This window comes from Camponotus floridanus, unplaced genomic scaffold (genome assembly GCF_003227725.1).
Source record: "Camponotus floridanus strain SB8 unplaced genomic scaffold, Cflo_v7.5 scaffold5, whole genome shotgun sequence".
Taxonomy (NCBI): Eukaryota; Metazoa; Arthropoda; class Insecta; order Hymenoptera; family Formicidae; genus Camponotus; species Camponotus floridanus.
In genome coordinates this window covers 1,204,433-1,229,071 of record NW_020229658.1, presented here as the reverse complement: position 1 = coordinate 1,229,071, position 24,639 = coordinate 1,204,433, and the positions used below count along the sequence as shown (strand labels likewise).

Below are 24,639 nucleotides of genomic sequence, written 5' to 3'. Positions count from 1 at the left end.
AGAAAACGTCAATATACCAATACATAAATATTTCATGATTGTAATATTATGCAATGTTATTGCAATAATAAAATTGTAGTAGTAGTCGCCTTTGGAAGGACTACAAAAACAACAGATAATTTAGGCAACTGGTTTTGTTTAACAAATTTATTATTCCCTAATGATACTTTTGAGATTATAATTATAATTATCTTTAATATCTGACAATAGATTAATTAGAGCTTCATCTGCTCGTTCAACCATGGATTGGTTTGCTTATGTCCAGGATATTTCTTCTTATACTTGATACTGGTCACAAGGGTAGAACTTTTCGGAAAGGCCGTTCTGCCGTTGAATAATGTATCGGTATCTATGAAAAAAATATCGTCCCTTAAATACTTATACATATATCATGTATAAAGTAGTTTATATATCTTTCACAGCAATATTTCTGCAAATTCTACAAGACGTCTCACCTGGATGAAATCGATGATATTCCTGTTGGACGTGCAAGTTCTTTGGCAAATCTAATCTGCCTAACGTTTCGTAAGGCGTCGTATTGTCTACCAGTGTCGTATAAAATTGTTTCAAGTCCTCTATGTAACATTTATTATTATCAGTTTTATTAAATTCGTATTATTAAATTTCTCAAAATACAATAAAAAAAGAACTTTACTAACTGATGCTCTCGATGGTATAAAGCAATGAATTTGGGATGGAATGCTTAAATTCTCCCTCGCAGGCGACAAATAACTTGAAACGAAGAACAGGATCTTCTAGTTTTGTGTCATCGTGCGTGGAAATGGCTTGTTTCTCACAGATTTTGTTAATCCTATCAACCACATCTTCGGGAGGCTCATAACCATTCTGCGGCCTCAAAAATCTAAACAAATGGTATCTAATTGGCTTTTCTAATTTTTAAAAAATTATATAGATTATTTATTATTTAATATATTATTTAAAAAATTATATATTTAAATAGTTGTATATGACGCGCGAAAAGTTCTCGATCATTTCCAATGTTGAATAATTCGAATTCCAATTGACATTAATCGTTCAATTCAAGATATTAAGTTTGCAACTACAAAAGATAAATCTTTTTTTTCTCAAATCTTTCAGTAACATTGAGAAAATTTACAAGCTTGTTGAAATAAAAAAATATCGAAGAGGGGATAGGATAGAAAAAATAGTTGTATTATTAACATGTATTTAAAATATCTATTTATTCATTTCTCGCCCTCTAGGAGCGTCTCCGATTTCGCGAGCACGTCAATTGGTGTAATCTTGCGCGATTATTGTCACGATGAGACTCGCGTGGAACTTTTCGCGCAGTCCGGAAAAGATTGCTCTCTCGCGAACGAAAAATTCAACGCGATGAGGGACAAAAGAATCAGACGCGGGACGCGATGACAGGAGGGAGGAGATCGATGTCCGCTGACCGTACGGTGCTGCCACCACGCGTGTCGTTTCTCATCGAACAGTGACGTATTTGTAGTGCGTCAAAGTGCCCCGCGGATGGAGGAGAAACTCGCGAAACTCTCGGTTTCGTTACTTTCATAAATACGCAAACAGCAATCAATTATCGTAAGCATCGTTTAATTTTCCAAGAAGGATATCGAGAAAAATATCGATTAACCGTACGTTACAAATTAATGCATCAATTGGACGTATTAATCGATCGATGTTAAAAACGAGAATTGTACGAAAGATGCATAATCGGAAGCCAATCCCGAATAGGAATCGTTCCTCGCGAGCAAAAATGAAAGATTCCCTCTCCAATTCTCGCTCGTGTTTTACGTTCCGTTTCGAAAGACGTCGGTTGCGTCACGATTTTTGCTCGTTGAACAGCGACATGCGTGGCAGGAGGAGATCGCATTACGAGAGCGCAAACGTAAACGCTAGAAGCGGGCATCGATCAATCATAATAAACTATCGTCGCGAGATCGAGTCGAAAGTTTGGGGAGACGCGTTTTCTCATTTTTTTCGCGGTCGCGCCTGGACGCGACGCGTCGAGATATAAATAAGAGGCGGGAGGGGGAGAGGAGCGACGTACGGCCCTGCGGACCTGTCAGATTCGTCGGGCGATTGGTCGACGCGCGGAGGGAGTGGTGGCAGACGGTAAGATGGCCGCGGTGCGGCCCCCGTTAGTCAGGCAGCGCCGCGACGTAACGCCAATTTAACCGTACATCTGCGACGCGAGAATCCGGACGCGATCGTGCTTACCCGCGAGCGGCCAAGGATTCCCCGATCGAGCCGATCGTCGTCTTCACCTTCGGCTTGAGGACCTTGCTCCTGTCGATCTTGTGCCGGACGATATCGCGACGCGCGGCCGTCTGGAAGAAGAAAAATGACGATGTCGTTAGCGGTGACGCGCGTACTCGTCCGCGAGCCGTCCCGTCCGTCCAGGTGCGCGTGATCCGCGAGTGACGGGTGTGGGCTCGCGCGAGCGAGAGCGACGAGAGTAGTTCACTGACCGTGTTAGCGACGAGTATAGCCGAGGTACTCCTAAAAGCGTTGGCGAACGAGCCATGCCTGATGAGCGCCGCCATCTTTTTCACGCTCGTCGTCGTCGTCGTCGCCGTCGCGGTGTCAGTGTCAGTGGTGGTAGCAGTGGTGGTGGTAGAAGCGGCAACAGCGGCAGCGGCAGCATCAGCAGCGACGGTAGCCGTCGACGGCAACTAGAACTGCGGCAGTGAGCTTTAGGGGGCGCACCCGGCGGCTGCGCTTGTTGTTTCCCATCGCCGCCCGCCGCCATTTTACGGTCGCCATTGAGAAGTGAAAACCCTCCTAAATGCACGGGTCGAGTGAATAAGCGCGGTGTGGCCCCGCCGTTCCGCGATTTCTCGTGTGACCGGGGAAATATCGGCGCCGAAGCTGCCGCTCGAGAGTGTTAGACTAATGCGTGTACGGCGTACAATGGAGAAGCCATGACGCATCCATCGCATCAAACCAACGGCGCCAGCCTGGAGGACTGCCACACGAATTTCTTCGCACTGGTGAGTGATCGTAAGCGCGCGCGCGATTCCAGCGCGGAAGGAGAGAGCGATTCCACGAGCGGAGCGCGCCGATGGAATTCTCGTCGACCTGACGCCCGACGCCTGACGTTTGACGCCTGGCCAGGCGCGACTCGGCTCGGCTCGCGCTAGAGAACCAAGCCGAGGGCTCTCGGTGGCCGCCGGCACACGGTGTCGCCGAGCGACAGCGAGAACGCGACCACCGTCGCGCTCCGAACGTTAACCTATATTCGCGACCGTGTCGCGCATTATGTGGCGAGTGCGTCTCGTACCGTTCATCATTTGTCGACGTCAATGTCAACGTCGCCGTCATCGTCGTCGTCGCCGTCATCGCCGTCGCTGTCGCTCGTGCTGGTGTTGTGTATTGCCAGATACCCTTCCCCCCCTCTTTCCGCGCTGTGGCCTCATGCGTGCGTGTGTACATACGTCAGTGAGATTTCAAGTTTTGTTGTGTCGAGCCAATGTCACGCTTGATTCACGTCAGACCCCAGAAGTCTTACGGTACGCCGTACGAGACGGAGAAAAAGAGCGAACGAGCGAGAAAGACGGAGAGCGAGAGAGCGAGCGAGTGGGAGGTGCGAGGCAGGCAAGGAGGACGAGAAGTGACCGCGAGAGGAGAGCGGAGAGAGGGCGAGAACGCAGACAGGCACGCTGTGTGTCTCTCTCCTTCTCCCTCTCTCTCGTCTTTGGCGTAATATCGGGTTTGTGCGAAGCGAAAGATAGGTTCTCGGTAGCCGCGGATATTTTCGCGACGGAGTCGCGAAAATTCCCCGAGAAAATTCATAGAGCCGTTCCCGCCTCTCTCGCGGACTTTTTTTTTTTTCGCGGGAGGAAGAAGAGACGGAGGCGATTGGAGGCGGCGACAGCGACGGCGCGAGATCGTGTCTGTCGCGTAACATTCCTTTCGCCTCGGCGACTTGTCGCGAAGGAAACAGCGTCGCGCCGGCCGCCCGTTGGAATGAAAAACTGCGTCAGGCGATATGTTTGTTTCCCCGATGGCGTGATTTTTTTTATGGCCGAGGTCGCCGGAATTTCTCGAAAAATTGAGCGAAATTATTTCCTCGAGCTTATTTCCGAAGCGCACTCGCGTCTACGTATTACGTATCTACCTGCCCGGTGCGAGAAAGAAGCTCTCTTTCTCTCTCTCTCTCTCTCTCTCGATTCTCGTATCTTCTGTTTCTCGCGCTTCGTTCCACTCCACGCGCGCTCGCGCTCATGTGTGTGCGCGCGCGCGCACTCGTGCGTGCCGACACACGTACGTACACAGGTACGCACGCACTCTCGACACAAGCTAACGGCGACGAGGCGGACGCACTTTTCTGCCGCTCGTGTTGCATCTCTCGCGTTCCCACAGAGTACGGTTAAACGTCACTGCGAACGGATGACGCGCCTTCCTTCTCTCGAAGCGGCTTCAAGGTGTTATAGTTACGTTGTGACGAGAGATAAAATCGAAACCTCGTTCATATATTTCAATAAATTTTATAAACGTTAATGAATTGCAAATTTTTACAAAAATATCGACAAAAAGGTATACATATATATGAATCGCGAAGCGTAGATTTTTTTTAACAATAGATTTGAATATTTCTCCGAAAGACTGAATATTCTTTTCGCATTCGTTTCGATTATTTATTTTTCCATAGTCTGTACAAATTTATGTATGTATAAAATCACAATTGAGGTAAAGGACATGGGAATATTAATGTTAATTTCCAAAGTAATGGAAATAAGGATAAATTGATGGTCGACATTTTGACGCAAAATTTTGTAAATTCAAATTAGAAAGAACATTAAAAATGACTAAAGAATTAATATATATTTACATACGAGAATTGAATACTATAAATAGAATAGAATACTATAAATTTTTAATAACGAACGCGATTTTCGATTAGCTTAATTTTAATAATTCCGCGAAGAACGGATAATAAATATTGCGTAAATATAGCGAATGAAAAGTGGAGGACCGGAAATTCTTTTTATATCGACATTAATAATTTATCAATTTTTAGAAACGATATTTGAAAACTTACGCACGTTTTGATCGGTAGCGAGCGAAAATTGATTGCGAAGTACTTTTCCAAAAAATGCAGTTGCGTCACACATTTATTAGTATAACCTGGCGTTCCTCGGTCGCGAGATTGCACTGTACGAGACAGACGCGTGCCCGTTCAATTTTTCTCGCACGGAGCGCAGTCCGATAAAACGCATCATTTATCGCCAGTTAAGAGCATTTATCGAGCGAGACCACTACGTTGAAGAAATCGGTTCGATTCTTTTTGCGCATCATCGGCGAATCGTGCGAATAACATGTCTTCTTATTTACTGACAGTCGATGTTTACCGTACGGTTGGTGCATAGTCTGAAATTAACGATATTGTATAAACATTCTCGACGACTATCTCTCTCTCTCTCTTTCTCTCGTCTTTTAGATAAACACATTTTTTGAAGGAAGAAATACGCGTTTATTCCCGTATTTAGCGTCTGTGACATAAATTTTTACAAAGAACTGTTAATTTAATGCAGATAAACGGCTGGAATTATTTTAAACAGCGCACGTTTCATCGGATTCCGACAAAGCGGCGAGCTTTTTTCGGAGCTTTATGAAAAGCACGCCGCGAGCTAATTCGGCACTCCCTCGGCACAAAGCAGCCAATATAGTTCACATAGTTTTATTCGATTAAACGCGATAATGTATAAGTCCGCGCACAATCTATCAAAGCCGTTTGATCGCAATACTTGACATCCCTGTTATGTTCTTTATAACGGCACGAGTGTATACATATATATATCAGAAGTTAATACGATTTAATTAGATGCCAGTCGCAAGTAATGACACGAATAATTAATTACGCTTATAAAGGGAAAAACGTTATGAGCTTTTCGCTAGAAACGGAAATAAATTGTGAATTTAGCAATCGTATATGTACATCTGTTTAGCTTAACATGAAATATCTATAATCGTCTCTTTTTGCAACATAGTCTCTTACTGATAATGAATTCACATCGATAGATTTTTTCGAGGAAATTAATTCGCTTGACATTCCCAGAATTCAAACGCGATCGGTTATACCCTGCTCGCCTAATTAATATTTACCAAATATCAGAAATCGGTTTGCATAAAGTCGCACTTTTCAGTATTTGGACATAATTTGTCGATAATTTGTTCCAAACTTATTAACGCTCCATGAAAAATGGAAAGTAAACGTTTGCATCTTGCACACGTTGCGTTTAATTATCATAATTAATTGTATTTATTAATATAAACATTTTTTCAAGTTTTTAAAGTAGATAAAATACTATTAAAACCTTTTTTATTCCTACATGCAATCTCCAATAAGCATAAATAATAGAAGCAATAAGATGTATTTTTGTCGATGACTGAAAAATTTAAATTTCAACTTTTATCAGCTCTCACTTATTCGAAATTCGACATTTTTCTCGTAATAATATACAAGTAATTTGACGCGCAAGATATTGTCTTTTTTTTTCGAGTAAAGCTTGCATGATCAGGATTGTCCCAGGTTCAGGTCGAGCCCGACAACGTGAAACGTGTAATGATCCATTGGTCTTAATTAAGACGACGTGTAACGCGTTGATGTACATACACCTTACAAGCCCCGCACCGACAGGAAAGAACTACAAAGAAATCGCTCGCGGTGGTTTTTTGTGCCTACGGTCCCGTGTATTCGCGAGTAAAACTCGAGCGGTATGGCACGTAAGAATAATACTCTCACACAGTGGTACTCAATTACGAGACAGCGACGCTCATTGACGAGAAACGCGGGTCAATATCGCGCACTTGATCGAATTAAACGAGCGACGAGATAATAATATGTACGCCAGATAATGACACATGGTTTTGATTAGCTTACTCTGCCGAGAATTTTCGCCAGATCTGTGATACGCGCAATTAAAGCATCGATAAAGCGGGGTTTCGATTTCAGCGCATTTTCATTGTCAGCGAAAATAAAAACGCATTGCGTAGTTATTTACGCGGAACGCTTCACTGGTCGATTAATCAAAGTAAAATTTCTCATCGTTGAAGCTTCTTTTGGTCCAATCGACATCCTTGACATAGCTGCGGTCGCTTTTTGCAATAACACAAGGTAACGTCGGCTCGAAAGGTGCAATTTAATGGTTGCATATATGGGGAGTCGGTTCATCCATTCTCTTCTTCTTCTTCTTCAACTCGCAGCAACTCCCAGAAGCAATTGTGCTGCGATTACATTTTGCGCTATAGTGGAAATCAACCGACTTCTTTATTCAATAGCAGATAGGTAGTATCAAATGGCAAAAGAGATTCTGAAATTTTCCGACCGCATAATTATATTCTAGTTGCGTCAATCAAAAGTGATTATTTAAATGTGTCATGTTAATTCATTGACCGCTTGGCATGCTTCTTCTTCAATCAATAGATTAATACTTATCGATATATATATATATATATATATGATTTGTATTTCTTAATTTTATTTTAGATGTCAAGTATTTCTTTTAAATTATTCTTTAAATTTTGTATTTAAAATTATTAATTTATTAGATAAATTAGTTCTAGACAAACAATGGCATGACATTAATACAACTAACATTTAAATTTAAAATGATTTCAAATTTTATTTAAAAAGTTCTTTATATTTTTATCCTCGAGTTTATGACGCGAAAAAAAAAGTTTTTCGAAGAGAAATTTTACGGAAAGACAGATGCCTGCTCAAAAGTAGTCCATTATTTTAATTTGCGTTTAATATTTGTATTCATATTTTTATTATAATCGGGGAATGAATTTATTGATCTATAACTCGTACATAATAGGTTTCTTAATAAGTTTTTCATATAAACATTAAAAACTAGTTTTATCCTCTTGTAACAATACAAGAGGCTGAAAAAAATATTAATAAATTATCTTTTTATTAGTAGAAAATATTCAAATTTCATTTCTTTAACTTGTGCCAAATTTGAGAAAAAAATCTAATTTTTACCTCCATTTTTGCAGGAGTGTAACTCCATAGGGAGGAATGTAAAAGTATATGTTTATATGAAAACCCCCCCTTAATTTTCAACAAAGAATAATTTCCTAAAATTTTTCGCACTTAAGAAACGCCCTGTATATAATTGGAAATTACGCAAGGTGACAGCAGAGAAAAAAAAATGTTAATTTTCAAATCCGCGAGTTTCTCAAGTACAAATCGTCTCGTGCAGACAAAATTTTTCTTTACATAAATTTTTCTCCATTTTCTCTTTTTTTTTTACGTGATATTACTCGCTTTCCGTTTCGCTAATAAAGAATCACCCTGTATATATTCCATGTCGTGATTTTCGCGCCGGTTTGGGAACCGCTGGGCAACTTTACGCAGCCACGTCGTAGCGTTCCAGTGACTCCCCGCGTTCGCCAGGCGTAGATACGTCAGGCACGCGGCGTCTCCTCGCGGCACCGACCAAGTCAGTCGGCTAGATTATGCTGAAACTGGTGCTCTCCGGCAGGAGAGAGACAGTAGGGGAAGCCGCGGATCGGAGGGGAGGGGGTCCCCCGCCCAGTCTAGGTGAAAGCCTTGCACCGACTCTTGCGAGGACGCGAGTTACAACTATAGAAGAGCCTCGAAACCTCGAGTCGAGTTTCGCTTTGCCTTTACGTGTGTCGTTTTTCCTCGTACTTTTGTCACTAAAATATACATTGTTTTATTTATCGATAGAATTTAGATTCTCTACGACGAAAAGTAGTAGTATTGAGAAGTAGTAGAATTTGAAAAAGATGCAAAACACAAAATGAAAGAAATATATTTCATTTGATTAATAAGAACGATATCAAATAACAACATCTATTAAAAAATTTATAAAATTGCAAGAAATATTTAGACAATTTTTATTCGTCATCTTTATCTCGAAATGAAAAAATTTTATCATTTTTGGTCAGCTTTTCGAATAAGATTACAAAACGCGATCGATTTGCAACCATTCCATCTGGCTCACATCGGATGTCCGGATGCGTTGCTTTTATTCACAAGTGACTTGCCGTATTGACATTGCCGTATTTAGAAATGCTCGATCATCTCGTGTCCAATACACACTCACGTAAAGATGTATTTTAAGAAGGTTCTTTATATATACTTTATATATACTATACACTTTGACTCGCCGATCGCTGTTCGTGATCATTGTACGTGATTATTGAAACGTCAATGAATTAATCGTTCAAATCGGACCAAGTCCCGTCGTTATCGGTACAAATCTCGCTACACGTCGCGTATAACGATATTACCTGCATTTCGTGTCTGTCGACAGTCTCCCATAAAAATTTACCGATATCACAATCCTGGTGGATTCCTTCGCTCGACACAAATTTTCGTCAAAATTCATTGACAACAATTAATCGTTTTAGAGCAAAAATAACGAGAGGAACGGGACAAAGAGGAAACTCACGGTGAAAAATGTCGAGCGACTGCGAGTCTATGAATTGGAGAGAAAAAGAGGCCGAATCCGAGAAAGAATCCGCCGCGAGAGATGAAAGGCGGCGATTCCGTTACTATGCGTACGGTTTCCGAGGAAAATATACCGGCGGGGCCGGTGGAATCGACCGAGGTGCCGCGCAGCTCGGGGCACAAAGGCGATTGTCGAGGCGAATTTTAAACTATCTAAACCGCGATTTGAGCGCCGGGGGATAGGGAGGGGGGGGGAGGACACGCGACGCGCGGGGGAAGCCCTCTTCGGCGTCCCCTTGGCCGATTCCCCCGCTGAGACAACGGCCAGAATCGTCGGTTGCTCGCTCATCTCAGGTTCGAAACTCGGTCTCTCTGTCTCGGCCTCTCCTCCTGCTGCATCCTTGCTCCTTTCCTTCGAAATCCCTGCGGCATAAAAATAGAACGCGCGCGAGGATAACGTGACCGATTAGGAAGCGAACGGTATACAGGGTGTCCTTCGCTAAGCGAAAATCTCTCTTTCGAATTTTTTTAATCGAATATATTAGAAACACATTAATGAGAGATTTATATTAAATTTTCCTTTCCACTTTCTTGTCAATTTTTCATTTATAGGATATAAAATTTGCACAAGAATATTCTTCATTAAGAATTCGCAAACGTTCGAAACGCTCTGAAGACCATAGAATTCTTTAACACCATAACTCGTTGCAATATTTTAGCAATTTTAAGATATTCCGCTTTCATAAACAGTTTGTAAACAAGTCTGTTAGCACTTATAAAGCGTATACATTATTGACGTATTCGTTATGTAGCCGCATGCATATACGTGCGTTTTATGCGAATGTCGCGTGAATGTAGTGCTTCCGAGTTACATTGATAAATTGTTATAATAAATATTAATAATGCTTGGTATATGCGCACTTTAAATACGAAACTCAAGATCGGAGTGTTGCTATGTACCGCCAAGTCGCAAAATCTGGGCAAGATTATTGCGTTACGATTATTACATTCGCATCCACATCTCGCCCACGTTTCTCGTCGCAAATTATAGATATTTTACTTTTCGTAGCGAAAGGAGTTTTGCGAGTCCTCGCGAAGCATGTGTGTCTATTTTTCGAAAAGAAAGCTGCGGTTAGCGGCCCGATCTTCAAGGTGAGGCATTCAAGCATCTTTCGTAGCGGTGCTCGTACGTGAAAGAACAATATGGAATAAAAGCTGACATTACTAATGACGCACGATGCATAATGTAGTCTTTTGCGGCGAATACTCTGCGGTTTTACGGGATAAACAGAGTGAATTTCGAGTTAGTCGTAACCAGTTTACTCATATGGAATGGAAATTTACAATGACCGCGTATGTAGAAAATATGCAGGTCTATCGAAAATATCAACGTGCATCGTGAAAAAGATATATAATCTTTTCAATTCTACGCTCGTGAAAATGCATTTGAAAGTAATTTTATGAAATTACTTTTATTTTTAAATATTTTATGAATATAGAATTCTGTCTTGTATTTTATTTTCTTTTATACTAGTCTTTTAAATATTTTATGAATATGGAATTCTGTCTTATATTTCATTTTTTTATACAACAAAGATACTAAATTTATAATTATTTTTCCTAATCTCGAAATTCAACAACTGAAGAGAAAGACTGGAATACTTGTACAAAATTCAACGAGACAAAATTAAAAAATCTTTAACCATCGTATCAGACTCGAATAATCGCGACTATAACGAGATCCATTGTTACAGCATTTGCTTTCTCTCGATCGAACGGATCATCGGCTGCTTAACCTCTCCCCGTTCGTTCCGAATCTCACTAGTTTAGTTTTACTTCCATTAGTTAGCGATCGATTCGTTTCTGTCGTCTAATAATCGTTACGCTTCACCGTACCTAATAATCGCGTCATCATACTTGGAAATGTCAGTGCATCTTGCTCTCGTAACGTCATCTCTGGAAAACTTAATACAGTTTATCTAATCTCTCGTACAATGGAATAACTTGTAAGTGAGAACTCGAAACTCGTTTCTCAATTTTTAAAACCTTGTCCCGGTCTCGGTCCTGTACAATAATAGCCGATTCTCGATTTCTTCTTCGGGAAGCTCTTTCGCGGAAGACAAGTAGACGAGTTATATAAAGCTTCGCGCATAAATTTATTTCGTTCAAAAGAGGCGCGAGGTTGTACGTTTGCGTACGCGATAAAAGAGCCTTTGCCCCGCGGAAACTCGCTCGTCGTCTCGAAACGTTAGATCTCAGCGGTTGATTGTTGAATCGCAGCATCGGCGGTAGTCTTGGCCAAGCACCTCCGCGCTTCTCACGCGGATAATACCCAACGCATTTTCAATGTTAACGCGGTGTTCTTTTATTTCCGCCCTATGCTATTGGAACAATATCAATTCCAATATACTCGAGCGTGGAATAGAAATTTAATTCGAGAAAGATCCGAGGAGAGTTCCTCCATCTTCCGTCAGCTGCTTCTCGTCGAGGGAAAAATCGAGTCGAAAGAATCGAAGGACTTTCTAGACGAAAGGCGCACGATGTCGTCACGGGACACCCTGTATAGAAACGGAACGTCAAGTTGTGCAGGAATCTACCGTGGCAGGCAGGCAGGCTCGCTAAGGCGGTTGTGGTAGCGAGAATCCGTGAATCTACTTTCGAGCGAGCGGCTCGACTCGCGAGGAGAATTCTGCCTCGTTACGCACACGCACGCGACGTAATGTTCGTGCGGCTTTAACGGCGGCGGGCGTAAGGAGGGCAGTAACAGAAATGGGAACCTATAGCAGGCGGAGGAATGCTCTCCGAGTACCGTAAATACGTTGCAGCGCAATAAAAATAGAACGCGGGATACCCCACATCGATGATATGTCATATTGAGAGATATTTTCGTCGCGAGACTCTCTCCAACCCCGTCTCCACGCGCGTCTCCTCGCGTAGCGTACCCGCGCGCCTACGTTTTTCTCCGCTCCGTGCTTTATCATTGCCGATAATGATACCTGTTAATTTTCCGCTCGGGCGGAATTGCGGTCTGCGTGTGGTATCGCGCAATAAATTGCCATGTTACGCGCATAAATTACGTACAATCGTCTTTGCAACATTTACGGACCCCTTCGTATTAATAATTGACTCTTTTTCTTTTCTTAATAGACGTTTCGATACTGCATTTTAAGGATGTTTGTATGTACCATCCCAGCAAAGAGTAGCTGAAAATCAATATTGACGAATATCCACTTTTGGTGTATTTTGAGTATGAAAAATTGTGAGGAATTATAATTTGAATCTTAGCTACAGTGCAGATATGTATTTTTTAATATTTATTGCGTTTTTACTGAAATATTCCGAATTTTATTAATCGAAATGATTAACTTTTGGCAGAGAATTTCGCCTTATGACAGATACACATGGTTAACTTCATTGAATTATATTTAATATCTTTTTAACCAGTTAGTACTTGTATAATATTATTTGACCAAATATTTCCTCTGTATCTAAATTTTTGCAAATTTTAAACAAATTCTGACTATTATTTCCATGTATTTGTCATTTGAATCGACGTGGTTATACGTTTCCCATAAGAACACATGTTAATTCGGTGCAAAATAAAATCCTTATAACTTGTGAACGCTTTAGTGAATAGATTTAAAAATTGTACTGAAGATTCTAAACATATGTAAGGACATTCTGTACAATTTCCATTAAATTCTCAATATTTTGAAAATAGGTACAAAACATCCTTAAAGAATACAACAATATCATTTTATCTCGTACGATGTTCAGAGATTTACAAGTCTCATACTTAAGATTGTTTACAGATTCCAAGTGTTCTGCATGCTTATCATATGCGACCATTGAAACGTATCCTCCGAACTATGAAATTATCACAATACGTAGTCATGTCTAGAATGCGAATCTCGCGCGACATGTTGACCATCGGTCGGATCTCCCCGTGGACGCGCGAGAAAAAGGTATAGGGGAGTGGAGGAGAGACAGCACAGGAGAATCGAGAGAGGAGGAGGAGGAGGAGGAGGCTGTTCGAAGGTAGAGGAGCAGAGAGAGAGAGAGGCACAGTGGCGCGCGTGGACGGATGGTTCGAGGGGATATGGGGGTTCCCCGAGTCGAGTCGAACGCGAGCCCACGCGGGCGGCCTTGCACGTCGCCTTGCTTGTATTGATCAGCGGGCTTGACAGCCCCGTAGCGTTACGGCGGGCGCCTTCGGTATTCTCTCTCTCTCTCTCTTTCTCGTCGGTCGGTGCGCGAATATTTTGTCTCACCACCGTACCGTGGTGGCACACAACATGCACACACACGTATACCGCGTCGGTGTGTAACAGGCGCCACTACGCGGGCGACGTCCCTACCTTCCGACGATGTGCGATATGCCGTGCTCGTCCTCTCCGCGGAAGGCGCGGAGCGTATCGACCGATCGTTACGCCTCCACGAGACTCGGCCGCCACGTACCACGCACTCTCGAGAAAGAGATGCTCTCTCGCCACGAGGGGACAGCGAGCGGTAACCGCGTAATTGCCCGAGATTCCCGTCTCCTCGCGACGATGCGGTCGCGTCGACGAACGATGGCTGTTGATAATTCGACTCGTTAAAAAAAATTGAATCGTGACACGAGGATAGTCTCGAATTGGCATTCGATATTTATGCGTCTCGTTCGAGGCATACGAGAAAATAACGCGGAAATCGGAGCTACCCTGGCCAGTCACTGACAGGCGCAATCGTCTCCAAAGGCGATGCCCCCGATTTTCGGAGGAAATTCCTATCGATCGGTCGCCACGTTTCGACGAAACTTAACACATCCGCTACCATGAAATGCCACCGAAAATATATGATCGGGTCAATGCAGAGAGCGCTCTTCTCTTTATTTCATAGAATAATCGACGTATGCTATTTTATCAAGTTATAGTATATTGAAAAAAAAATTGCTGATTACATTAAAATAAAAATGACAAAGAGACTACAAGAGCCCTCTAAATAAATCTATTCAAATAATTGCTTTGAAATAAATTGTAAAAGTATCGTAAGAAGCATCTCTTTACGCGTAGCCTATTTTACTTAAATCTACGCGCTCTTAACGTCAAATTCTCTCGACGTTAACGCTCGCATTACGATCCCCGAAGATGCCAAGATCTTATTACCTGCCTGTGCGGTGGCTGTATACACATTTGAATCGTTCCGATTATGTCAGCTGGTTCTCTGACGTAAGAAGACGCCTGGCACCGATTGGACCGCCGGCGCGCGCCCACTCCGCGACCGTGTGCGCGTGCGCGCGGTCGCGTCTCTCAAAGCGGTCCGAGCCCTCGAGTGCATCGGCAATGGCGTCGCACGATATATCCCACGTTCATTTTCCAGAATGTACGTGGTTACCATAAAAGCAAAAAGACATTTTTTTTTACCGCATATATTACGCGTAGCATGGAAATTGCAACGAGACGAAATCATTCTCAAAGATGCCGCGCGATCGGCAAATTTTTTTGATACACGAATGAGGAAGAGAAGAGGACGTATACGTATTCGTGCGTGTCTAGGAAATACGTTTGTCGCCGCTCTCATCATCAATCGGGAGTTTACGCGCGCGTGCATCTCGGGACGAGGCGCGAAATGCGTCGCGCACGCGTGCGTACGATCGACTCTAAGGACGCGCGTCGATGATTCGCCGTTGACCGCGCGACGAGACCTAATCTCGAGGGACAACGGCGGAAAGCGCGCGAATCAGGTACGATGAAGATACCAAATCGGGGTGAATGGACTCCCTCTTTCTCTCTCTCTCTCTCTTTCTCTCTCTCTCGCTCCCTCTCTCTCGTTAACGGAGATAAGGCGATTTTCCGTCAGTGCGATGCGATAAATACGTGCGAATCAAGATCGCGGCTTTGACCTTATACGTTGCGATCGATTCTGTACGCATGTTATTTTTAGTATGGAAAAAATCTCGGTATGTTTTGCCGACAGCTATATCTTTCATCGTATTACATTACGAATAATGAATAGAGAAAGTAAACGAGGTCTTTCTTTCTCTAATGTTAAGCGAAGAGAGTGAGAGAGTCTGAATGCGAATTGCGCGAATCTGGAATGGCAATTATTTCAACTATTTATCATTTTACACGTCAATATTTCGCTCTATTTTGGTCCTTCTTTGTACAAGTCTAAACTGAAGAAATGTAGACGTTAATAAATAAAGAACAAAATTGATTTTCGAAAGAAAACTAACAGATGCGTAGGAAGAAAAGTGAATGGTCATCTCGAAATATAAATCTATGTCGGAGAGAAAGTTGTTGAAGTGGTTACACGTTATCCCAATCTCGAAGAAATTTTACTAGAAAATGTATAATCCTGCGAGAGAAATTTTGTTTTTCGCTCTAGAATGTCCCTATTTTTACTACGAAACATCGATTAAAGTCGAGTGATTTAATGTCAACGGGATATTGAATATTTTATAAGGTCAAGTAGCTTTTAATACAGGATCGAAATGTGGATAGGAAATGTGGGTTGGAAGTATCTTAAGTGGAACACTTTGAATTAATCAATCGAGCAATTAGCCCCTGCGCATGCCTAATTATTTGCTAAAACCATCGCGATACAATAATATATATGCGATAACGTATATTTGAATAACGACTTGTCATATCGCGTGACAAATAGAAACACTACCGTAAGGTCAAGGACCGACCCGATGTTGCTTTCTCGACGATCAAGAACCGCGCGAGTACGCTACATATGTGTATTTTACTGGGTAATGCATGTTTTGCCGTTCAAAGGATAATTTATTACCTTGCGATTTAACATCTTCGTTCGCGTTCTAAAGCTACCCGACTGGTCACGGTCAATGTTACCTTTTGTTCCGTCATAAATATTTTTTACATTCATATTTCGCTTGATAATTTCCACAAATTTATCGGAACCGATGCACGGAAAATCTAGAAAACTAAATCCCGCGAATAGAATAAATGAACAGAATTCCGGGATTTTTTAATCAACAATTCATTGAAACCATCTATAGCGGCGATATCGCTCCTTTTCTCTAATTATTATTAATAATATAATATTATAAATAAATATATATATATGGTTTCATCGATACATTTGTGATTGTAGGCGAAATCGCTAATATTCCTCTTTATCTTTCAGACATCCCTCTGCGGTATAAAATGGAGAAAACTCGTGTGGGGAGAAGTGGCAGGCGGGTTCGGTGGCACCCCCCTCGAGGATCCGGTGTTGTCGAGTTTCTCGCGATGTTTAGCTGGTGACATTCTGTGCGTATGGCGACGAGTGGCCGCCACGCCGGCCACTGCCGGGCCGGCAGCCGCTGCCAACGCCGCCGCTTCGGCGCCCGGGGCTGGCATCTTCGACCTGGGCATCGCGCCCTCGCCCGCGCCCCCGCCGCTCTCCCTCACCGCCGCCAAGGAGCTCTGGATCTTCTGGTACGGCGAGGAACCCGATCTCTCCGGTCTGGTATCACCGGAGCTCATCGCTTGCGGTGAGTATAATGTATCCTCCGCCTTGCCCCCGGAAACGCGTTTCGCCTCACCGAGGACTTCCGGAAGTCGAGACTAGGGAGCCTCGGCTTGTAAAGGCTATCTCGCTAGATGACGCACGGTAATTTATTTTATATTATTTTTACTTGCTATTTATAATATTTTGTTTTATATAATTTAGTTTTTTATAGATCCTTATCACTCATTCTTATCACATTCGCATAAGTAGGTTCGCGTACCTTAAAGCGGCAGATTTTGTAGAGGAAAAATGGACAGTCGATCGAAACCTTGAAAATGAATCTTCGTTCTTCGCAGAGGGGAAGAGGAGACGACAAAAAAATTCTTGGCAGTCTAAATTCGTAATAATCAAGCGCGATATACGGTATACCATCTATGTAGGACTTGGAAGTAGCAATTACGCGGTGTTTATACGCCGTTGTATGTACGGTGCTTTACCTAACGCCAGCAAGGAAACCGTGACTAAGCTAACTTTTATTACGTACTTTCCAAGAGGAAGTTTCGACACGTAAGAGACACGAAGGGACTACGTTGCATTACCGGATTTGCAAATGCGCTCTTGACGGACATTACATACGTGTGCGAATAAAAAATACATGTATAAAGTATTCTTTTCGATCGGAAACAACGGCATTAAAAGCTGCGGAGAAAAAAAGGAATACGATTAAAAGTGAAACTCGCTTAGTTCTTAGATTACCGCGATAATCACTGGCGTATATAAACGCGGTACCTCATGAATCATACATAAAATTATCACTCGCAACTGGAGTTATTTCTTCCTTTAGACGTTAAACAATTCATTTTTATTATACGCGTAACACACGAGCTGTTCCTCGAATCATATCATAAATGTTCGTTTTAAAGTTATCTCGAACGTATCATTAAATTATAAAATCCTTTCGATATATTATATTTATACCGTTTCGAGATGAAAAATAGAGCCGAGTGACGTACGTTGAAGACGTCTGTGCAGCCGATAAACACGCGAAAAAATTTGAGCAATAAACGGAGCGATTAATCGGAGATTGATTTTAATAAACGGAGCAATCGACGGATCGATCAATCACAAACATTCTCAAAACAGAATGTCGATTAAATTACTCTGCTTAAATCTTTTTTTGCACACGTTGATTCTTAGCGCGCTCCGATTCTTATGACTCCGTAGTACTCTAGTGTCTCGATCGACGATGACCTCTCTTCCCACTGTGTGCTTTTGCTCGAAAAGGTTGCGTTGTGTGCAGCGGTAACGCCGTGCAACGGACCAACGTTCGAGCCGCGCCGGACCAGAGGCCCCGGCGGCGTTTCTCGACACGGGGTCGCTGAACCATGCACTTGTCTGCAACTCGTTGCAGCGCGCAACGTATAGATCCACTATGTTGTGTGCATCGCGCGGCGCGCCGCGCGCTGCGCCGCGCCGGAGTGCACCAATTGCGAAACGACGACTAACCGGCCGAACCGTTAAGATTAAAAACGTATAGCATCGCGATGGGGTCGACGGCTCGCTCTCGTAGAATCAAAGTCGCCGATCGTTGGCGATGTCTCGCACAGGTTTCAAATAAGCTGTCGCGCGTGTCGTGCGCTCGTGTGCGCGTCTCGCCCCGCTCTTATCGGATAACGATTTTTTTTTTTTTTTTTTCGCGAGGGGAGAATATTATTAGTTTATAATCCAATCGAGAGAATATAGAATTGAAGACGCAACTGCGTCGTGTCTCCTTTATCCCCTGTAAGAGGCGCGAGGGATAATTGATGTTGGAGTAGACATGAAAATTACGCGTGAAAACGATGATCTCTCGATGAGGGAAAATAATATTGCGTTTTGTCGTCGAGAATAACGTGTTCCATCGTCACGCGCGATAAGGATGTTTCTCGGATGAATGTTCGGATTTTGGGAGACGCGGGCTGTGCAACGAGACCACCGCGGCTAGTGGTCCATGAGAGATGCAACTCCCTCAGGCTCCGGTCATATCGATCGACGGAACACGTGTTCTCTCCTACCCAGTGATTCTCAACGGCACGATACGCGTTGCTGTGCAACGCGCGTGATTGTAAAAGACCATCGACCAAGTCGGATCCGTGAAATTTCTCACGTTGAACGAAAAATTTCGCGTTTAATTCTGCGTTGAATTACTTCTGCATATCGTTCTGTACGTAATTTGGGGGAAAAAATACGCGAGTATCTTTCGAGAAAAATAAATCTTTCGACACGTACATTTTTTACCGGAACAATATAACGAAACACTGGCTGTTCGCAGGCGCAAACTCTCGCAAAGCCGTATTTCTCTGCGTTTCGAGGCGGTCGCGTGAGAATAAAATCAGGGGAAAGCTAGCCCGAGCGAGACGCGGGATTCTAGAACTTTTCAGTTTTCTCGGTCAACTTCTCCTCTGCCTTCCGCGAAACGCTCACTGGTCGGTCGACGGGATTCGCCGCGATTTTATGCGCGAATCGCGTATTACTTTCACGCTAAATTTCGCCATTATTTGGATACCTGGCGCGCGGGCCACGATAGTTGGACGAATATATTAACCGGATTTTATTTGCTCTATCGTGTAAAGACCCTCCGTGATAATTAAATAGGAGGTATGGTCGCCGCGCGGAAATATATGTTTGCAACGTTGAAAGGAGACATCCCGTTTCTTCTCGCTTAATTAGAGCAGCAGCAACAGCGTAACCGTTATTTCTGCGTATTTTTAGAAATCGATCGTCCGTACGAAGCGCGCATTAGAATACTCTACTATACTCCTTTACATTGTTCGTCATACATGGTACAAAGAGCAGCAACGTTATACCTGAATCTTGTGTGATTGTTTTTTTTACAATCTTACCATTTATTGTCGTTACAGAAAGTGAACAGGGTTCTTGGGAAAGCGGATTGTCGTACGAATGCCGGTCACTTCTTTTCAAGGCTCTGCATAACTTGATCGAACGGTGTTTGCTATCCCGTGACTTCGTTCGTTTAGGAAAGTGGTTTGTGCAACCTTATAATGGCTACGAGAAACACCGTTGCAGCAGGTACATTTGCTTAACACCTTTATAGTATTTTGACAAATATTAAGAAATTATATTTTACCAGGGCCGAATTTAGAGGGGGCAACAGGGGCTGAAACCCAGGGGCCTCCACAAGAGGGGGCCCTCTGCAACACAAATTTTTGGGTAAAATTTCCTATCGAATGGTATACAACACTTACAAGGTCTATTGCTTGACCTTGTTATTTCGCGATAAATTATTTAAACAACGTAAACATTTCTATTTGATTTTGGTTCAAAAATGGTTAGAGGTCTCCACCTCTTCGTTGCCCCAGAGCCTCCAAATCTTTAAATCTGGCCCTGTATTTTACATATTTATTATTTTGAAAATATATATTCTTTTATGTAAGGGTAAAAAATGTACAAGATATACACTTGGTGTATATACATCTTACTATTCTTACATGCCTTATTGAATGAAACTAGTTACATCTTGATATACTCGGAACGTATGTATCCTATGTAGATATTCGTGCGTCATAACTCATTGTCAGACTTGTGTCTGATAATTCTATAAGTGTTTAACATACGAGAGATTTAAAGACGCAAAATCAAAATAACAGAATATAGAAAGATATATATTTCTGATATTTGAACAATACAATCACGAATATCTAGATAGAATATAGAACCCAAAGGTTCCGAATATTGCTTTATCGCTCGATACACATATGACGTCGAATATAAAAAAATTCCGAAACGCTGAAAGTCTTTATATGTATTGATTACTCTTGTAGCAGCCACCTGTCGTTCTCGTTTGCATTCTTTGTCCACGGAGAAAGTACTGTGTGCGCAAGTGTGGACGTTAGGCAGCATCCTGCGGTGCGACATCTTACAAAGACATGTCTACAACGTACCCAAACCTCTCAATCCGGTGTTAAGGGTAAGTGCCGTTTGCTACGCAGAGAAAAAGATCCATTCATGTAGTGTTGATATGATTAAAATGTTAATTCATCATCGGTGTATTAACGTTTCTTTTTATTTTCTACAGTGATCCTAGCCCCTTATGGATTGGCGGGCACATTAACGGGTCAAGTGAGTCGTATGGATAGTCAACTTCTCGAAGAATGGAAACATTTCTATCCGATCAGTACCGGCAGTAACCCAGAGACCGGGCTTCCGCCTCTCGTGGAGGTCCTCGTCGGTGGCGTGCGCATGCGTTATCCTTCTTGTTACGTCCTGGTTACGGATATGGATGATACGCCACCCGAAACTCCTCTCTCACCACCGAGCAGTCCCGTCGCTTGCGAACGACCCCTTTTAACGCAACAAGAACTGAGCGCAGCTACCGAATTGCCGGAACGCGTGTGGGCAGAATGTACTTTGAGTTCGCCAGTGTCCGCTTCCAAAACAGAATCTTCCACGGAACCTGAAACCTGGACGTTTGTGGAACCGACGCAAAAGTCTTCCTGTACCTGTTCATGTTCGAAGTGAGCTACATTTTCAATTTTGATTATATTGCATCGTGTGAAAGACATTGTCTTTATATTCCTATTCCTTAGATTTCGATATTACATCGTAAAAATTAATTGTTTACTATGTCCACGTTAATAGGATAATTATATTAGATTCTTTTCATTATTTGGACACAGCCGCAATGTAACCTAAAGTCAATTACAATTTTTTAAAAAGCATAATGAACATAATAGTAAACATTTAATTTTTGCTGCATATATTATGTTAGTTGAATAATAGTAATACTTGCCATTATAGCCATATATTATTAGTTTTTGTTTGCATGTTATAGCACAGAGTATAAAATGTAGAATATCCAAATTGTTATAGACTAGAGAGTAGTGAGTGATGCTGTTATTTATAATGTATGCATGGAAATTTAGTTTTTGAAGATGACTCAAATGCAATTATTCTTAGTGATCAGCTTGTTAATGCATTTATTATTATAAAGCTATACACACACGCATACACATGAGCCTGGATAAATTTCTCATTTATAATTTTGAAGCAAAAATTCAAACACAAATAATAAATATTTGTCACACAATAACATGATAAAAAATATGATACTATTATGCGTTGCATTTGAGCTTCTATAAAAAAATGGATTTTTAGGATCAAAACTTATTGAGTACCAATATCAGTATGATTTCAATTAAGTTAAAGGGTTCTGAAGTATTTAAATGAAAAAATTAGCTGCAATTTCTAATCGCCGCGTACATATTTTTTTATATGTTTTAATTAGGAGAGGGACTAATGTAAAATGTCCGATTATAAAAATATATTTCTAGTTAATAATTGTTTTTTGATCATGTCAACTTGTGATTGTTTCGCTAATATTTAAGGAATCGATAAATCAATCAATTACACAACTTAATAACAAAGATATTAAAAGTGTGTACAAGTTTTAACTAATTTTTATCTCTTAACTTATCTTTGAATCTTCACTTTAAATATTTATTTGAAGAAATTATTTGTTATTTCTGAAATTCCATTTTAGGGTAGTCTCTCTTATACATGGTATTTTATGAAATTAATAATCATTGCTTCAGAACTCTATAAAGTGAAATAAAGAATAAAGAAGATACGTTCACAAAGAGAAACAAGATGTTAAATACATCGGTTGCAGGTATACGACCCCCGGGGGTTGGAAGAGCCTGGCCTCCTCTCAGATTCAGAGGGAGAGGGTAGATAAAGGTGGACGGAGGGTCGTACCGTTTCACCGACGCTCTACCACTCAATGGGACACTTGTCCCTCTGTCCCTGCTAATGCCCCCAGGTGGGTAATTTCTGTGGGTCCCGAGATAAAAAGAAAGAGAAAGAGAATCATCTTCGTCATTTCTTCTCTTATGTTAGTCACTGCAATAACGCCAGTTTTACATATGATCATAATGATCCCACATGCAGATTCATCGCTTTCGGCAGCTCCATCATATGAATTCGTCCAAATAACTCTCAATCCGATGCACGATATAACTCATTAATCTGATTTCATCAATCACTATTCTGCAAAGTGTGTAAAGCATGCGTCTTAACAACAATCGTATCGCGCGTTAAAAAGGCAAATAGCAGACTAATATTTTCACACTTGAAACTATAAAATTGTGCAAATTTCGTCTCATCAAGTATCTAAAACTTATTATGTGGGTAAATGGGGTCTTATAATATTAATATCTTATAAATTCCATGATAAAAGGCTCTATCAATTTTTCACGTATATTTTAATGCGATGTATATATTTAGTAAGTACAAATGTGTTTGACGTGCCAATGAATAGATATATAGCAAATTTATACAAAGAATGTGTATTTTCTTAATAATTATTTATATAAATTTTATTATTTACATATTACTTTCCTAAAAAGTTAAAACAAGGGACAAAACTTTCACATGTTAATGAACTTTCACATGTGATTTGTCGACCCAAGTGTTTTCATGCGCATGATTCAGTAGATAGTATCTAAGTTTTACATATATTGGTAGTGCATTTCTCTTTCATTCATTAATTTACTTATATTATACATATAACACACATAGCAAATTGTCTTTGCTTTGCACGTGACCAATATGCCTCTAGCATTTATCTCATTTTAGATTTTTATTTTTGCTCCATCTGTAATACATATATTTGTAATAAGCTTTTATTCATACTAATGCACGTCTTAAATTTCAACAGGTGCAGAATATATTTTTTGTTAATGGGTTGATTTATCATTATATTATATATATATTATAAAATCATTAATTCAAAGAAATGATATTAAAAAAACATTTTAATAGAAATTTTTAAAACTAACTTAGAAATAACTTGAAGTAATCTATCACTTTAAAGTAATTACGATATAAAGAAGACTGATATAAGATATACCTCATAAACATAATTTATACATGTAAAACAAATTTGAAGTATTTTGTTTTAATTTTGGATAATTAGCTCATTATCTTTGAGAAATATTAACATGTCTCTGGTATATTATTTTAGTCTTCCTTATTTCCGCTTATTATATGCCGCTTTTAGTATTTTCTTTCATTCATACAACACGACTAATTTCATTTTCGATTACAAGATAAGTGAACATATTTATAGAAGGTATTCAATCTGTTTAAAAATCAAACAGGTCGGTACTAAGTAGAACGGAAGCACCTAGTACACCACCAGGCGGTCCTCCTTCATATTCACGTGGACCACCAACGGGAGGAGATTGTTTACCGGTACCGTCGGTCGGCTCGCCAGGTTCCCCGGCACCGTCACCCCTCCTGACTCCGCACTCTGAACCGGCGTCGGTTCCGCCCGCGGAACCCACGATGCCGACTCTCAGCCCGCAACCGCCACCCAGTCACACAAACACTGCCCCACCTTTGACCCCATCGCAAGGGCCCAAGTCCATTTCTTCCGCGTGCAACAATCAGGTGCACAGTCCATCGGTTCCCGGGCCGATATTGAAACGACCGGTCTTAGCGTCCAGGGAATACGAGGGCGCTCTTTTAGACGACGAGCAACCTTTGTCCTGGCTCTACGATTATTCGCTTCAGGAGGCATGGCTGAATCACCCCGTGAAGCGTTTCAAGGCCACAAACACCGCTGGCCCCCCGATCAATCGGAGCAACATTCTTTACCCACCGATAAACTCTCAAACGCTCCAAGCATCTCAAGCACCTAAGTTGGAAATTAAACAAGAACCTGTCTCAGTTGTAAGTGGTATTATATGAAAAACAAAATTAATATTACAAACCGAACATATTTAAACATATCT

At 41.5% G+C, this 24,639-nt stretch overlaps 2 protein-coding genes across 4 annotated transcripts in view; one reads left to right on the top strand and one right to left on the bottom strand.

Annotated features, from left to right (window-relative positions):
- Positions 1 to 138: 138 nt before the first annotated feature.
- On the bottom strand, positions 139 to 2,622 carry LOC105258118 (39S ribosomal protein L50, mitochondrial). Its single transcript, XM_011269202.3, has 5 exons — positions 2,454 to 2,622; positions 2,203 to 2,312; positions 660 to 862; positions 456 to 575; positions 139 to 349 (listed from the first exon to the last, which is right to left on the bottom strand). Exons 1-5 carry the CDS (start codon positions 2,526 to 2,528, stop codon positions 216 to 218), a joined length of 642 nt encoding a protein of 213 aa, XP_011267504.1. The 5' UTR covers positions 2,529 to 2,622; the 3' UTR covers positions 139 to 215.
- Positions 2,623 to 2,810: 188 nt separating this feature from the next.
- LOC105258127 (mediator of RNA polymerase II transcription subunit 13-like) overlaps positions 2,811 to 24,639 on the top strand; it is a 30,153-nt gene continuing 8,324 nt past the window's right edge. For 2 of the 3 annotated variants that reach the window (XM_025412250.1, XM_011269214.2), the window contains exons 1-7: positions 2,811 to 2,975; positions 16,541 to 16,889; positions 19,747 to 19,915; positions 20,668 to 20,813; positions 20,922 to 21,360; positions 22,515 to 22,664; positions 24,004 to 24,577. In XM_025412250.1, the coding sequence (XP_025268035.1) occupies positions 2,907 to 2,975; positions 16,541 to 16,889; positions 19,747 to 19,915; positions 20,668 to 20,813; positions 20,922 to 21,360; positions 22,515 to 22,664; positions 24,004 to 24,577 (1,896 nt within the window). In that variant the 5' untranslated portion in view covers positions 2,811 to 2,906. The remainder of the gene's footprint in view (positions 2,976 to 16,540; positions 16,890 to 19,746; positions 19,916 to 20,667; positions 20,814 to 20,921; positions 21,361 to 22,514; positions 22,665 to 24,003; positions 24,578 to 24,639) is intronic. The other variant, XM_025412251.1, reaches the window with a different exon arrangement.